Consider the following 17,679-nt stretch of genomic DNA (forward strand, 5'->3'; position numbering starts at 1 on the left):
ATTACAAAGTAGAAAGTCAAGAGCCAAAAAGATAAAAATGTAACACCAGATTTTAGACACCATATTTAAAGCTGTGAAATATACTTCAAAAAAATTACATAGTTTTAAATTTTTGGATGATTGATTAAAGATTAAATATAATTTTTAAAATTTACTTTTATTAGATATATAGATATTTTTATTAGATTTTACATACTTAGTATATAAACAATACAAGTTGGTACCATCCTTTCCCTCACTCCTGCCCTCTTTTTTTTTTTTTTTTTTTTTTTTATTGGGAAGAAAGGGTTTATTTTGGCTTACAGACTTGAAGGGACGCTCCACGATGGCAGGGAAAATGACGGCATGAGCAGAGAGTGGACATCACTCCCTCTGCCCCTTTTCTGAAGAAGCCCTTCTCCTTGGGGATGCAGGTCAACCCCATGGGGATTGTGGGTCATGCATTGTGGGGGCAGCAGCCAGTTATGGGGGAGAGGCAATGTCTCTGTGCATAATTTCCCAAGTGTGGCTCTAACAATCTTTCCGCCCCCTCTTCCACAAAATTCCCTGAGCCATGTTGGCTGCATTTTAAGTCTAGTTCAGTGATGTGCTCTTAAGAGCCTCTGGATCTCTGCTTTGGTACATGTTGAGTGTCCTCAGTGTCTATCTCCTTCACCCTTGTGCTGATATCAGGTTCACTGAGAAAACAGCACTCTTGCTTATTTCCCCAGTTCCTCTGTGGTTTCAGCTCTGGCCAGGGAGAAGTGCACTGAGTCATTTATCTCCTCAGGTCCCACTTCCATCTGTAAAACAGAAGCAGATTCTCCAATGGAAAGAGAAGTCAGCACTGGTTAAAAGGGGTAACCATTCCTAATTTAGGGAGAATTTAAAGAGTGTAGACCTTTATAGCCCAAGAATAGTGGGAGCTTGGCATTGGGAAGCAAAATCATTATCTGGATATGATTCTGACTTGGTTCCCAGTTCTAGATATGGTTTCCGTTCCACTGAGTGGATCCATTAGCCAATCCAAGAGCAGTTGGTTATCCACCATGGCTGTGTGCCACTATTGCACTTATGTGAGCATCACATCAGGTTGTTTGCTTCTGAGTAACTTAGACTTTGAGTTGCTCAGACAGATGTTGGCCACTTTCCCCAAGTAGCTCATGTAGCATGTTTTAGTACTAGATGGGCTAAGCGTCTGGGGACTGTCTGCCTTCCAGATTCCAGCCAGGTTTCTCCATGGTCTGTGCCAACAGCATATGGTGTCTTCAGAAGTAGGCTCTTACCATTAACCTCTGGTGAGTAATCAGGTGCTCTGACAGGAGTCTGTCTTATGTTTTGGGAAAACTTGTAGGTCTCTCTGATCAACAGCTCATTGTGGATGTCAACCACATCATGGTAGAGGGACAGGCCAGCACCAAGGGAAAAGAAAAAAGAAAAAGACAGAAAAACGAGAGAAACAAGAGAAATTTAAGGTTAAGCTCCATCTCACCTTCCAGAGCCCTTTGATTCAGGTGCTCCCCATAAGGTCCTGTTGAGGGTTCAACCTTTTAGGCTGCCTTCCACAATCTAAGATTCTATGGTACCAGTTCAATTTGGGTTCAGTTTTCTGTCCCCTCCATCCTTCCCCCAAGCCCTACCCTCCCTATTTTCTAAGCCTGGAGATGCTGTTGAGATATGTTAGCAACTTGGGCTGATCCAGGTTAGGAACCCCATATGAGTGAGACCATGCAATGATTGCTTTTTTGTGATTGTGTGAGTTCGCTTAGTATGATCTGTTCTAAGTTAAACCATTTTTCTACAAATTGCATTGTGTCATTTTTCTTACTACTGAAAAGAATTCCATCTTGTAGATATACCACATCTTGGCTATCTGTTCATCCAATGATGGGCATCTGGGTTAATTCCAATTCTTAGCTATTATGAATTGGGCAGCTATAAACATAATTGAGCAAATATCTCTGAACTGAGGTGTGGAGTTTTTAGGGTAAATGCCCAGCAAGAGAATAACAGGATCTGTTGGTAACTCTATATTCATCCTTTTCAGGAGTCTCCATATGGATTTCCATAGTGCTTGTACCAGCTTACATTCCTACTTAAAGCCTCACCAACATTTGATTTTTTAATGTTTGTTATCATTACTGGGATAAGGTGGAATCTCACAGTTGTTTTAATTTGCGTTTCCCTAATGGTTAGGGATGTTGAACATTTTCTTAAGTGTGTGTTAGCCATTTGTAATTCTTCCTCTGAGAACTCCCTATTCAGTTCTCTGCCCCACTTTTGGAGTGGATTGTTTGATTTTTTCTTTTTTATTGTTTAGTATTTTTTTTTTTTTGAATTCTTTGTAGATTCTAGATATTAGGCTTCTGTCTGTGGTATAGCTGGCAAAGATTTTCTCCCATTCTGTGGGTAATCTATTGTTTCTGCTTATGATATGTTTGTCTGCACAAAAGCTTTTTAGCTTCATGAGATCCCATTGGCTGAGTGCTTGTTTAATTTCCTGGGCTACTGGGGTTTTGTTCAGGAAGTCTTTTCCCAGTCCTATATCACAGAGCATGCCTCCTATTTTTCCGTCCAGTAGTTGAAGAGTTTCAGGTCTTATACTGAGGTCTTTAATCCATTTAGACTTGTTTTTTATGTATAGGAAAATGAGTGGGTCTAATTTCATTTTTCTACATATAGTCATCCAATTTGTCCAACACCATGAAGATGCTGTCTTTTCTCCAGTCTACATTATTGGCACCTTTGTCAAAGATCAAAGTAGCTGTAGTTACTTGACCTAAGGTCTGGGTCTTTAATTCTGTTCCATTGGTCCCTGTTTCTGTTTTTATGTCAGTATCAGATATTACTATGTTTTTGTTACTATGGATTTGTAATATATCTTTAGATCAGGTATGGCGATACCTCCAGAGGTGTTTGTTTTTTTTTTTAATTTTTCCCGAGGCTATGTTTGGTTATTCAAGGCCTGCTGCCATTTCATTTAAGATCATGTTTTCTATCTCTGTGAAGAATGATGCTGGTATTTTTATTGGTATTGCATTAAATTAGTATATTGCTTTTGGTAGAATTGCCATTTTCACAATATTAATTCTACCTACCCAGGAGCATGGGGAGAGGGGGTCTTCCATCTTCTCAAGTCCTTCTCAATTTCTTTGAGCTTTTTAAAAATGTTTTCATTATATAAGTCTTTCACATCCTTTGTTAGTGTTATTCCAAGATATTTAATTGTTTGTTTTTATTGAAAATGGGGCAGTCTCACTGATGTCTTTCTCTGTATATTTGTCCTTTGTGTATAGAAAAATCTACTGATTTTTCTAGCTGGCTTTTTTTTGTGTGTGTGTGCATTGATTTTGTATCCTGCCATTTTACTAAAAGAATTAGTCACCTTTAGAAGCTCTCAGATGGAGAGGGTCACTTATGTACAGGAAAATGTCATCTGAAAATAAGGGCTAACTTGACTTTTTCCTTTCCAACTTGAATCCCTTTTATTTCTTGTTTGTATTATTGCTTGGGCTAGTACTACTTCTAGTGCTGTGTTGAAGAACAGTGGTGAGAGTGGACACCATTTATCCATTTCTCTTATTCTAGATCTCAGTGGAAACTCCTTGAGTCTCTCCCTGTTAAATATTATTTGGGCTTTAGGTGCTTTATGTAGAGCCTTTATTGTGTGGAGATATAAACTATCCATGCCTATTCTTTCCAATGTTTTGATCATGAAGTGGTTTTGTATTTTGTCAAAGGCCTTCTCTGCATCAACTGAGATAATCATATGGTTCTGAAGGTTGTTTATTTGTGTGGTATATTATGTTGACCAATTTCTGTATGTTGAACAATCTCTGCATCCCTGGGATGAAGCCTACATTAGGTGGATAATGCTTTTGTTGTGTTGTTGTACTTAGTTTGCAAGGATTTTGTTCAGGATCTTTTCATCTAAGTTCAGCAGGGATATAGGCCTATAGTTTTCTCTTGTTGTTTCATTTCTGTCTGGTTTTGGTATTAGGGTGATGCTAGCTTCATTAAAGGAGTTGGGGAGCATTCCATGGACTCTGATTAAGTGAAACAGTTTAAGAAAAATTGGTTTCAGTTCTTCAACGAAGGTTTGATAGAAGTTGGCTGAGAAGCCATCTGGTACTGGACATTTCTTTTGGGGGAGAGTTTTGAGTACCTTTTCAATTGCCATGGATGTGATAGGTATACTTAGGAGATTAATCTGCTCTGAATTTAGTGGTGGTAGGTGTTATGTGTCTAGGAATTTATCCATTTTTTTCCATATTATTCAATTTTGTGGAGTAGAGGTTTTGACAGTATGCCCTGATGACTATTACAATTTCATTGATGTCTGTTGTGATCTCTCCTTTTTTTTTTTTATTTCTGATTGTGTTAATTTGAGACTTCTTGGTTTTTTGTTTGTTTGTTTTTCCATTTTTTTTTTTAATCAAATTGGCTGTGGGTTTTTTCCCCCAAAGAGCCAGCTCTTAGTTTCATTGATTTTTAAAATTGTTTTCTTAGTTTCCAATTAATTAATTTCTGGTCTAATTTTATTTATGTTTTCCATCTGGAGCTGTTTGGGTTGGATTCTTCTTATTTCTCCAGTGCCCTTAGGTGGACAGTGAGGTTATTAATTTGGGATCTGTCTTTGTAATGAAGACATTTAGCACATGAATTTTCCCCTTATGACTGCCTTCATTGTCTCCCATAACTGTTGTTAGGTTGTGTTTTCATTGTCATCAATTCTAGGAATTTTAAAATTTCTTTTTTGATTTCTTCCACCATCTATCTATTCATTGTTTAAAAGTGTGTTATTTAGTCTTAGGAGCTGGTGGAGTTCTTGATATATCTCTTGTTTTTAATTTCTAGTTTGAAAGTATTGTCCTCTGACATGTTGCAAAAAGTTATTTCAATTTTCCTGACTTCATGGAGGCATGCTTTATGACCTAATATATGGTCAGCTTTGGAGAAGGTTTCATGGGCTCTGAGAAGAATGTGTATTCTGTAGAATTGGGGTAGAAAGTTTTGTAGATGCCTGTTAGGTCTAGTTGATCATTGATATTGTTGAGTTCTGTTATTTCCCTCTGTCTATTGATAATACTGCAGTATTGAAGTCTCTGACTATGTTGGTGTTGCCGTTTATTTCTGTTTTATTGTCTAGTAGATTTTGTTTTATAAACTGTGGTGCCCCTGTGTTTGGCACACTTTATGATTGTGTTGTGCTCATGTTGGGTCATACCTCTGATGAGTAAGAAATGGCCTTCTTTGTCCTTTTTGATTACTTTGGGTTTCAGATCTATTTGATCAGATATTAATATATAGCAACACCTGCTTGGTTTTTATTTGTATTTGCTTCAAATATGATTTTCCATCCTTTCACCCTGAGGAGGTGTCTATATTTAGTGGTGAGATAGGTTTTTTGAAAACAGCAAATAGAAGGGTCCAGTTTTTTTGATCCATCCTGATAGCCTGTGTCTTTTGATGGCTGAGTTAAGACCATTAATATTTAAGATTATTACTGTGAGGTTTGAGTTAATCCCTGCTGTGATGAGGTGTTTTATGGGGTTTGGTGCTTTCTTGTGTTTTGTACTATGTTGAGCCTGGTCTGTTTTGGTTATTGTGATCATCTTATTGGCTCTTGAGATAGGTTGTTTGACTGTTCTGTGTGGAGTATTCCCTCAAGTATTCTCTGTAGGTTTGGCTTTGTGTCCATATAATCATAGAGTTGATTTTTATCATGAAAGTTTTCCTTTCACCATCTATTATGAGGGATACTTTTACTGGGTGGAGTGGCTTGGGTTGGAAGCCATAGTTTTTTAGACTTTGAAGTGTTCCATTGCAGGCCCTTCTGGCTTTCAGGGTTTCCACTGAGAAATCTGATGTGATCCTGATGGGATTGCCTTTATAAGTTGTGAGTTGTTTCTCTCTTGCTGCTTTTTAATACTTTCTTTATTTTCACTGTTAAGAGTTTTAACTATGATGTGCTTTGGAGAGTTTCTTCTTTGGTCCTGTCTGTTTGGTGTTCTGTGGGCTTCTTGTATCTGGATGGGCTTCTCTTTTGCGAATTTCAGAAAATTTTCTTCAATAATTTTGTTTAATATGTTCTGGATGCCTCTGGACTGGATTTCCTCTCCTTCTGGTATACCCATGATCCAGATATTTGATCATTTTAGGGTGTCCCACAGTTCCCTTGTATTCTGTTTACTTGATTATTTATTTGAGAGCGACAGAGAAAGAGGCAGAGAGAGTTGAACTTAGTGAAATGTTTGGCCTCCTGATCAGTTTCTTCTGCATTGTCTTCCAAGTCAGAGGTTCTGTCTCCCACATAATTAACTCTTTTGGTGAAGGGTTATAGGGAGGTTTTTATAATTTCTATCTGATTTTTGTTTTCTGTTGTGTTATGTTTTATTGTATCCATCTCTTGTTTGAGTACAATTTCAATTCAAGTTCTGATTTTCTTGATGATTTCTGGAATTCATTCTTGCATTTGACCAAATCTTCATTAAGCTCAATCAACTGGTTGTTGAGATCTTTCATTTATTTACTCACCTTCAATTTGCTCATAACTCTATTGAGGGTTCTAACGTTTTCTTCAATTCTTCAATCAAGTTAAGCCTATTGTCAAAAGCTGAACACTCTAAGAGATGATTCTGTTCAATTTCATTGATATAATTATTGGTTCTTTGATGGTTTGCTTCAATTTCAGCAATTCTTTTGATAAGGATCTCATTGGTTGTTGTGTTTTCATTTTGGGATTGAATTTCTGTTGATTTCTCTACGATTTCATGGAGACTTCCATTGTAGGACTAGGCATCCTTGGTGGAGATCTCTCAGTTTTCTGACTGTCATTGGCACTTTTTGCCTTGCTGTCTACCTATTTTAGGGAGATTCTTTATTTTATTGAGGAGGAAGCAAGTTTTTGTCCTTTGGCCCATGCACTCTCTGACTCAGAAGAATAGGGATGTTGGTACCTAGTGGCCAGGCAGTATACTAGACCAAAAGGCCTGAATCACAGCCCACACAGGGACCAGATCTGCACAATGGGTCTGCCAGGACCAAGGGACTGGGAGGAGCCAAGGAAAAGGGTTCTGGCCTACTCACTCCTTGCTATGCCTGCCTGCACATTCTCCCACGCAGGGTACCTGGACCAGGGAGCTGGGAGGAGCCAGAAACAGGGATCAGGCCTGCTCACTCCAAGCTTGCCTGCATACCTGTTCCTGCCCCCACACAGTCCTGCGCAGGGAACTGGGACTCGGAGCTGGGAGGAGCTGGGAAGCAGGGATCTGGCCTACTCACTCCACGCCGTGCCTGCCCAAGCACTCTCCTGTACTGGAGCCAGGGAGCTGGCAGGAGTAGGGAAACAGGGGTCTGGCCTGCTCACTCCATGCCCACCTGTGTGCCCTCCTGTGTAGGGAACCTGGACCAGGGAGCTGGGAGGAGCAAGTAAATAGGGGTCTGGCCTACTCGCTCCAGGCCACCATGTCTGCCTGCACACCATCTCGTGCAGGGAACCTGGACCAGGGAATGAGAGGAGCAGGGAAACAAGGGTCTGGCCTACTTTCTCCATACTGCTGCACCTGCCTGAACACCGTCCAGCACAAGGAACCCAGATCAGGGCAAAATATAATTTTACTGGAAGTATTTATTTATTTTCAAGCAGAGAGAGAGAAAAAAAGAACAGAGAAAATGGGCATATCAAGGCCTCCAGCCACTGTAAACAAACTCCAGATGTGTGTGCTGCTTTGTGTATCTGGCTTTATGTGGATATGGGGAATCAAACTCATGTACTTAGGTGCTCTGAAGACAACCTTAACCACCTTCTCCAGCCCATGTTGGAACTTTTATTTGTTCATTGATGCTTTTTTTTTATTTCTTCCTCATAAATTCTAACTAGTATCATGGGACTGTTTGTAATGATTACTTATATGAAATACTAAATTTTGGAAAAACAAAAGGGGATGGATATGCCTGTTTGTGGACCAGGACAGTGTCCCAAAGACTAAGGATTAAGGGTTTAATCATTGAATAACAACATCTGTTTTAATGCAAAAAAAGTCTTACACCAAAGTACTTTGTATAAATGTGGCTGGTAGTTCCAATGAAATGTGTACACGTGACAGGAGCATTTGGTAGGCCATTAAAGGTGATTGCTATCCTTATCAGAAAGTTATTGACTGGTGTTTGAATGATACACTGAAGAGTCAGAAGACTACAAAGAAACTCGATAGAAGAGATGTCTGCAGGGTTGGGAAATGGCTCAGTAGTTAAAGGTGCTTGTTTGCAAGACTGTCAGCCTGACTTTGAGCTCCCAACGCCCATATAAACCCAGACACATAGTGTCACAGACATTTGTGATCCCAACACACCTGTAACAATGGGAGGCAAAGCTAGGAAAATCCATAAATTCATGGACCAGCTAGACTGGTGCACCTGCAGCAAAACAAGAGAATGGGTCTCCAAAAGATGGGATGAGAGGACAAGCACTCTGAGGTTGTCCTCTGACCTTCACATGCACATAAATTAAAAAAGGGCTGGAGAGAGAGCTCAGCAGTCAAAGTGCTTACTTGCAAAGCCAGACGGCCCTGCTACCCCAATACCCACGTAAAGCCAGATACACAAAGTAGCACATGCATCTGGAGTTCATTTGTGGTGGTACAAGGCCCTGGTATGTCCATTCTCTCTCTCAGTCTCAAGTAAATAAATAAAATATTTTAAAAATAAATAAGGGAATGAGTGTTTTTGATACTATTTTAGGACTAAATAACTTTTATCCCTCTCTTTAGGAACTTCTGGCTATAAAAGTAATGTCACTGAACATTTTTATATCACATTTACATTTTTTTTTTCTGAGGTAGGATCTCCCTCTAGCCCAGGCTGACCTGGAATTCACTATGTAGTTCAAGGGTGGCCTCAAACTCACAGTGATCCTCCTACCTCTGCCTTCCAAGTGCTGAGATTAAAGGCGTGAGCTACCATGCCCAGCTATATACTTTTTGTAAATGAATTAACTCTTTGAGTTACATATAGCCAGTGCAGATAGGTTTAGTTTATAAAAGTGTTGAATCTATTGAGTGAGCCATCCAGAGCTTCTAAAGTTATGAAACTTTAGTTTTGCATGTAGACAAAATCTGAAATACAGAAAGTTGTTTAGATCATCAGTCTTTTGTTGTCTATTTTGTGAAAGGTATTGTGTGATCATTTTTGTTTGATAAAAAGATAAAAATAAATACAACTGCTATTATATTTAACTGCTTCCATAGCTGTAAAAGTCTGTTATGCTAGATACTTCGTTTTAGAAAGAAGTTAAGGGGCTGGAGAGATGGCTTAGTGGTTGAGGCATTTGCCTACAAAGCCAAAGGACCCAGGTGCAATTCCTCAACTCCTACATAAGCCAGAAGCACACGGTGGCGCATGTGTCTTGAATTCATTTGCAGTAGTTGAAGGCCCTGGTGTGCCCATTTCTTTATCTGATACTTTCTCTTATTCTCAAATAAATAAAATAAAATAGATTTCTCTTTAAAGAAGTTAAGTTCATGATCTCAGAATCCAAAAGTCCAAACTTAGCTTGGTGGCTGGTGAGGATGCCCGTTTGTGTAGAAGGCATCATGGTAGGCAATTGTGCAAAAGGAGGGATTATATGGCCAGATAGGAATCAGAGACATCTGGGGTCAGGCTCTCTCTTTTATAAGAATTACTTTGCAGAGCTAACTGGGGTCCATAAGAGCTTCCTTCATCTCTTCTGGGCACAGTTCCCTCCTACCAGGCTCTACCTCCTAAAGATTCTGTCATCTCAACACCACTACACTGAGAAACAGCCTCCAACCAGTGAGCTGTGGGGGACAAACCACATTCAAGCCATAAAGCACATGAAGCTATACTGCAATGTGATGCTACTATTGGTAGGCAAGAACATGTCATCTAAATGATCTGAGAACATTTTAGATAATGCAGTAGAGAACTCCCTGCATACTGGTATGGAGGTTAGTAGATTTGGAGGAAGCAAGAAGCTTCCCTGTTTATATGTGAAGAGAATGGCCCTGAGGCTGAGGGGCAGTTCTTCCACATAGACCTATTCTCCGGGCAGTGAGTTAGAGGGCTGGCTTTACAAGTATTTATGGTTACAAGAGAATGCTAGAAGAGAACTTGGGACTGTCTGTCTAGTTTTGCACTGATTTTATGACAAAAGACACTGAAACCCACAGTGATTCTGAGTTACATTCCCCAGAGTAGTGACAGCTAGATAGTGTCAGAACTGGAATTAGATTCCTTCCAAGTGGCTGTATATGAAAACACATTAATAACAGATTCTAGACATGGCAAATTGCAGAAATACTTTGGATCTGCAAAATATAATTTTTACACAGATAAGATTCCCATCATTGTTTAAAACAAAGGAAACTATTGACTAATTTTTGATGACTTTTAGAGAAAATCAACATAGAAAGATGAAGCAGTTTGTGGACATTTTTTAAAGGGGGGTGAGCTGCCTAATAGCATTTAGGAAAAAGGCCTTCTCAGCAATTCCTAAGGATTTTTTTTTTAATTTTTATTAACATTTTCCATGATTATAAAATATATCCCATGGTAATTCCCTCCCTCCCCACCCCCACACTTTCCCATTTGAAATTCCATTCTCCATCATATTACCTCCCCATCACAATCATTGTACTTACATATATACAATATCAACCTATTAAGTATCCTCCTCCCTTCCTTTCTCTACCCTTTATGTCTCCTTTTTAACTTACTGGCCTCTGCTACTAAGTATTTTCATTCTCACACAGAAGCCCAATCATCTGTAGCTAGGATCCACATATGAGAGAAAACATGTGGTGCTTGGCTTTCTGGGCCTGGGTTACCTCACTTAGTATAATCCTTTCCAGGTCCATCCATTTTTCTGCAAATTTCATAACTTCATTTTTCTTTACCGCTGAGTAGAACTCCATTGTATAAATGTGCCACATCTTCATTATCCACTCATCTGTTGAGGGACATCTAGGCTGGTTCCATTTCCCAACTATTATAAATTGAGCAGCAATAAACATGGTTGAGCATGTACTTCTAAGGAAATGAGATGAGTCCTTTGGATATATGCCTAGGAGTGCTATAGCTGGGTCATATGGTAGATCAATCTCTAGCTGTTTTAGGAACCTCCACACTGTTTTCCACAATGGCTGGACCAGATTGATTTCCCACCAGCAGTGTAGAAGGGTTCCTTTTTTTCCACATCCCCGCCAACATTTATGATCATTTGTTTTCATGATGGTGGCCAATCTGGCAGGAGTGAGATGGAATCTCAATGTAGTTTTAATCTGCATTTCCCTGATAACTAGTGACGTAGAACATTTTTTTAGGTGCTTATATGCCATTCGTATTTCTTCCTTTGAGAACTCTCTATTTAGCCCCATAGCCCATTTTTTGATTGGCTTGTTTGATTCCTTATTATTTAACTTTTTGAGTTCTTTGTATATCCTAGATATTAATCCTCTATCAGATATATAGCTGGCGAAGATTTTTTCCCATTCTGTAGGTTGCCTCTTTGCTTTTTTCACTGTGTCCTTTGCAGTGCAAAATCTTTGTAATTTCATGAGATCCCAGTGGTTAATCTGTGGTTTTATTGCCTGAGCAATTGGGGTTGTATTCAGAAAGTCTTTGCCAAGACCAATATGTTGAAGGGTTTCCCCTACTTTTTCCTCTAGCAGTTTCAGAGTTTCCGGTCTGATGTTAAGGTCTTTAATCCATTTGGACTTAATTCTTGTGCATGGCGAGAGAGAAGAATCTATTTTCATCCTTCTGCAGATATATATCCAGTTTTCAAAACACCATTTGCTGAAGAGGCTGTCTCTTCTCCAATGAGTATTTTTGGCATTTTTATCGAATATCAGGTGGCTATAGCTACTTGGGCTTACATCTGGGTCCTCTATTGTGTTCCACTGATCTACATGTCTGTTTTTGTGCCAGTACCATGCTGTTTTTGTTACTATGGCTCTGTAGTATAGGTTAAAATCAGGTATGGTGATACCACCAGCCTCATTTTTGTTGCTCAGTATTATTTTAGATATTCGAGGTTTTTTGTGATTCCAAATGAATTTTTGGATTGTTTTTTCTATTTCCATGAAGAAAGCCTTTGGAATTTTGATAGGGATTGCATTAAATGTGTAGATTGCTTTAGGTAAGATTGCCATTTTCACAATATTGATTCTTCTAATCCAGGAACAAGGGATGTTTCTCCACTTTCTAGTGTCTTCTGCAATTTCTCGCTTGAGTGTTTTAAAGTTCTCATTGTAGAGATTCTTTACTTCCTTGGTTAGGTTTATTCCAAGGTGCTTGATTTTTTTTGATGCAATTGTGAATGGGAGTGATTCTCTGATTTCATCCTCTGTGTGTTTGTTGTTAGCATATATGAAGGCTACTGATTTCTGTGTATTTATTTTGTATCCTGCTACATTGCTGTAGGTTTTGATCAGCTCTAACAGCTTGCTAGTAGAGTCTTTAGGGTCCTTTATGTATACAATCATGTCATCTGCAAATAATGATAACTTAATCTCTTCCTTACCAATTTGTATCCCTTTTATGTGTGTCTCTTGCCTTATTGCTATGGCTAAGACTTCCAAAACTATATTAAATAAAAGTGGGGACAGGGGACACCCTTGTCTTGTTCCTGATTTTAGTGGAAAAGCTTCCAGTTTTTCCCCATTTAGTAATATATTGGCTGTAGGCTTGTCATAAATCGCCTTTATTATATTGAGATATGTTCCTTCTATTCCCAGTCTCTGTAGGACTTTTATCATAAAGGGATGTTGGATTTTGTCAAATGCTTTCTCTGCATCTAATGAGATGATCATGTGATTTGTGTCCTTCAACCCATTTATGTAGGTAGGGTGTCATGCTAGTCCATGCTGACCTGGAATTTACGCTAATCCCAGGCTGGCCTCGAACTCATGGTGATCCTCCTACCTCTGCCTCCCGAGTGCTGGGATTAAAGACATGCACCACCACACCTGGCTCTAAGGATTTTACTTATATAATAATAATGAGCTTAATAGTGGTTATGGTATTATTGACAATAGCTGTCATTTATTGAGTAAAGGTATCACAGCAAATATCTATGCTCAGAATTTTATTATTTAAACTGTAATGGGGTATTAGGGGCCCAGGGAAGTCCTTGAACCCCAAACCCTAGGTTCATTCCTAGTTTTTTTTAAAAATATTTTATTTTTATTTATTTACTTATTTTTTTTAAATTATTTATTTATTTGAGAGCAACAGACACAGAGAGAAAGACAGATAAAGGGAGAGAGGAGAGAGAATGGGCGCGCCAGGGCTTCCAGCCTCTGCAAACGAACTCCAGACGCGTGCGCCCCCTTATGCATCTGGCTAATGTGGGACCTGGGGAACCGAACCTCGAATCAGGGTCCTTAGGCTTCACAGGCAAGTGCTTAACTGCTAAGCCATCTCTCCAGCCCTTATTTACTTATTTATTTGACTGAGTAAGAGGGAGAAAGAGAATGGGCACACCAGGGCCTCCAGATGCTGCAAATGAACTCCAGATGCATGCATTCCCTTGTGCATTTGGCTAACGTGGGTCCTGGGGAATTGAACCTGGGTCCTTTGGCTTTGCAGGCAAATGCCTCAAGTGGTAAGCCATCCCTCCTGCCCTCATTTCTAATTTTAATCAAAGAATTGAATAAAAAAAAGGCTGATAAGGATAATTATTAAATGATTATATTTATTGAGGGAAGTACCGAGCCAAAGAAAGACACCCACATGCCTAGAGAGCCCGTGTAGAGGGCCTGAGAAAACCACAGAAAGAAAACAAAGAAAAGAAAGTTCAAGGGGCTCCTGCCATGTGGGGAGTTTGAGGGGATAAAGAACCCATGTGGAGAGTAAGGGCTAGAGGGTCCCTCCCCTTGGCTTAACTCAGCTGAGCCTGGGCCCTGCTGAGAGAAAAACTCATAGCTGGAAGTTACCAAGTGGTCAGAAGGCCTGCCCTCCCTTGCAAAGATATTTATTACTTTATGGTAGTGGGCTGTCTTCTGGCACAGATGAACCAGAGGAACAACTGGTTGGTTAGGGCTAGGGGCTGTCTCAGGAAGAGGCTAGCCCTGACACCAAGTTCTGGTGGCTGAACTTGATCAACCACAATGTTTAAATCCTGTGAAAGACCTCCTTCTCAGGATGGGTCCTGGTTGTTTGTGGAGAAACAGGTCTAGGGAACTAAGCATGAGACAAGAAGTCAGATCATCTTTGATTTCTAGGAAGTGCAAACTTCTTGCCTTTTTTACCTTTAGGTCCAGTCACCCTAACTGTACCCTCCCTCACAGCCATAAAGACTAAGTATGTCTGTACCATTTTGTAGATGTAGAGACTGAACTCTAGATAGATTGAGCTATTACCTTGGCACACAGAAGTCAGCTGTAGAATCAAATATGAATCCTTTGTGTTGGAATTCTAATACTGCTGTATCTCACATGTGCATAATAGACACAAACTCTCCTTCTAAAGTTCTTAACTGAATACTTAAAAAGACCCTAACCTGGGCTGGAGGGATGGCTTAGCGGTTAAAGAGTTTGCCTGCAAAGCCAAAGGACCCAGATTCAATTCCCCAGGACCCATGTTAACCAGATGCACAAGGGGGTGCACACATCTGAAGTTTGTCTGCAGTGGCTGGAGGACCTGGTGTACCCATTCTTCCCCCCCCCAACCCCCCTGCCTTCTCTATCAAATAAAAGAAAAAAGTCCCTAAGTTTATAGCTCTTCTATAGTTCAAAAGTTAGAGTCGAACATGGTGGTACACACCTTAATCTCAGCACTCAGGAGGCAGAGGTAGGAGGATTACTGTGAGTTCAAGGCCGTTCTGAGACTGATATTGACTTCCAGCTATGCCTGTGCTGGAGCAGGACCCTACCTGGGGAAAAAAAAAAAAGTTAGGCAAGTAAAGCTGAGCATCGTAGCTCAGCCTTATAATCCTAGCTCTTAGGAGGATGAGGCAAATGAACTGCTGTGAGTTTGGGGCCAGCTTGGTCTATGTCACAAATTTAAGACAGCCCAGGCTGAAGAGTGAGACCATGTCTCAAATAAACAAATTCTACCGGGCGCACGCCTTTAATCCCAACACTTGGGAGGCAGAGGTAGGATCGCCATAAGCTTGAGGCCTCCCTGAGACTAGAGTGAGTTCCAGGTCAGCCTGAGCTACATTGAGACCCTACCTCAAAAAAAAAAAAAAAAAAACCTCAAAAAACCCCTTTCTCCCAAAGTTTAAGCAAATAAGTAACCCAAACTTATAAAATTTAATTAAATTAGTGTGAACAATGAAGTTTTATGACTGAAATGAAAAGCTAATTCAAGAATTTATAGCTTAGCGTAAGTTGCTGCACAGGATTTGTTTGGTTCTGTTAGTCTGGCATGCCAATATTACCCTGTGCTCTGTGATTGCTGGGTTCTCCTACCACTTTTCTCTAGCCTGACTTTCACATATCCCTTCATACAATACCTGGTAGTATCATTTGACCTTCACGTGGTGTTAGTCATTTGTTGTTAATCCTTTCTCTGTTCTCATCAGCTGTAACAAACACTGTCACTTGGGGGTTCTGAAATGTGATCTTTCTGTGTATTTAGTTGTAAGTTGGTGGCCAGCATGTAATCTGTTTTCATGTTAGTTTGGGGTTATCTAGAAGTAGCCACAAATTTTAAGAAATTCCCATTTTTTACCAATCATAACCAGGCCTTTGATGTTTCTTCTTAAAGAACACTTATATTACTTTTTCCTTTAGCTTTCCTTCCTGTCTCTGTTAGAACTCGGTAACTCCCTATGTTTCCCTTTGATGTACTGTTCAGCACTTTGTGTTGTAGTCCTTGCTCTCTTTGGTCTACCAAGTAGACTCTTAACTTGAAAGTAAGGCCTGCCTGGTGCACCTGTCTCACCAGCACATTGTCAGAATGAAAGTAGGTTCCATTGATCTCCTCCCAAGTCAGTATGATTTTAGGAGTAATCATGGGTAGGCAAGAGCAAAGTCTAAATTTCCTCATCTTTCTTACTAGTTTATGAAAAACTTGTATGAATTAATTGTCTAATTAATATAATAGTCTACTTGTATGAATTAATTGTCTAATTAATATAATAGTCTATTTGAACATGCAAAAACAAATGGAAGTCATCTCTTCACACAGACCCAAGGTAGCTTCCTCTGTTTATCTTTTGGTCAGGTGCTGTGATCGTCTCCACGCCTCAGGACATTGCGCTGATGGATGCTCACAAGGGTGCCGAGATGTTTCGGAAAGTCCATGTGCCTGTACGTAAGCATATGCAGCTTTTCCCTCTGCTAGCTGGGGAATCCAGTCAGTAAACCAATACAGTCCAAGTTTTAATTTAGCCTGGTACAAGTCTTTATGAAATTTCTCATTCATCTTTATGGCTACTATAAAAGATAGTTACAAACATCTCTAAACACTATGTTCATCAAGAATTATTCTGAAACAACATTTCAATATGAATTTTCTGAAGTACTACTTTTCTCAACATACTTGTAGCTCTTGCTGACAAAGTAACAAGGGTATTATAGGAAGTATTTAGGTAAATAGACTTATGGACTACTTGTGGCAAAGCAGATTATTTAAAAAGGTGACTTTTCCTTCTGGTTTCGTACAGTTTTAACTTTTTCATAGCTTATATTCCTCTAGAAGTATCTCAGGATTTTCTGTGCAAGTTGACATAATGAAACAATGTAAGAATGTAATAAAAATAGACAAAGAATAATTAAGATCAGATGGAACCAAAAGTAAAATCAACAAACAAATTGAATGCCCTTAGGGAACTTAAGTATGCCATGAATTTTCTAGCAGCCATAGGAAAGAAGCCTGGTGCCAGTTAAGACACCATCCATTTCCATGTGGCTGCATGCTTGGGCAGTATGGCTGAGCCAAAGGCGTACAGACTAGCTTCTCCTAAGGATGAGACTGCATGTGTTGAACATAGCCTCCTCACTTGCTTCTCTATAAATAGACAGGTCTTTCTTCTAATCTAGTGTGCCAGAGGACAGTTAGAAAAAGGCTTCTACCCATGTGACTCTCCAGTGGCCTTGCTTACTTCACAGGTAGATTTTAGAATTTACAGAACAATGCTTTTGAAGCTTCAGACCACGGACTAGCTTCAGGGGTCTCATGACTCCCCCCTAATACCCCTACCACAAATTTGTGTGTGTATGTTTTGGTGTAGAAATAATTCAGAATTTTTCTCAAATTCCTCAAGAAACCCTATCACAGGATAATATTCAATAATGTTCAAAGAACTATTCTTAACTGTTAATCTCTCGGGAGCTTTGAAGACTATATATAAGGTGGTATACACTGGGGTTGAGGTACCGCTCCTTGCAATGCCACTTCTCCCTGGTCTGCAGTATACTTGGACAATAGAGCTCAGGGTTAGCAAAACAGGTTCTGGTGAAAATTGAGGAGCCTAATGAGGAGGATGCCCGTGGGCTTACTTCCCAGTAACCTAAGGCTATTTGCACTAGCAGAGCTTAAATTGAGATTAGGGAGTAGTTTAGAGCCAGTATTCTGTGTTGTGAAAATTAGCATGGAAAAATTTTAAAGCAGTGACAACCAAATGGCCACCCCGGACAGAAACTGTCTCTGAAGAATGTATTTTGAATAGTGTGACTTTATATTATTATGTCTTTCAGGATAAACTAAATATAAGTCATGCCTATATAG

General features: G+C 39.6%; 1 protein-coding gene across 1 annotated transcript in view; it reads left to right on the plus strand.

Moving 5' to 3' along the window:
* The window catches only part of Nubpl (nucleotide binding protein like), a 230,493-nt gene that overhangs the window by 172,778 nt on the left and 40,036 nt on the right, over positions 1–17,679 (plus strand). The window contains exon 8 of the mRNA XM_004661857.2: positions 16,174–16,259. Coding sequence (XP_004661914.2) covers positions 16,174–16,259 — 86 coding nt within the window. The remainder of the gene's footprint in view (positions 1–16,173; positions 16,260–17,679) is intronic.

Source organism: Jaculus jaculus, chromosome 7, assembly GCF_020740685.1.
Source record: "Jaculus jaculus isolate mJacJac1 chromosome 7, mJacJac1.mat.Y.cur, whole genome shotgun sequence".
NCBI classification, from domain to species: domain Eukaryota; kingdom Metazoa; phylum Chordata; class Mammalia; order Rodentia; family Dipodidae; genus Jaculus; species Jaculus jaculus.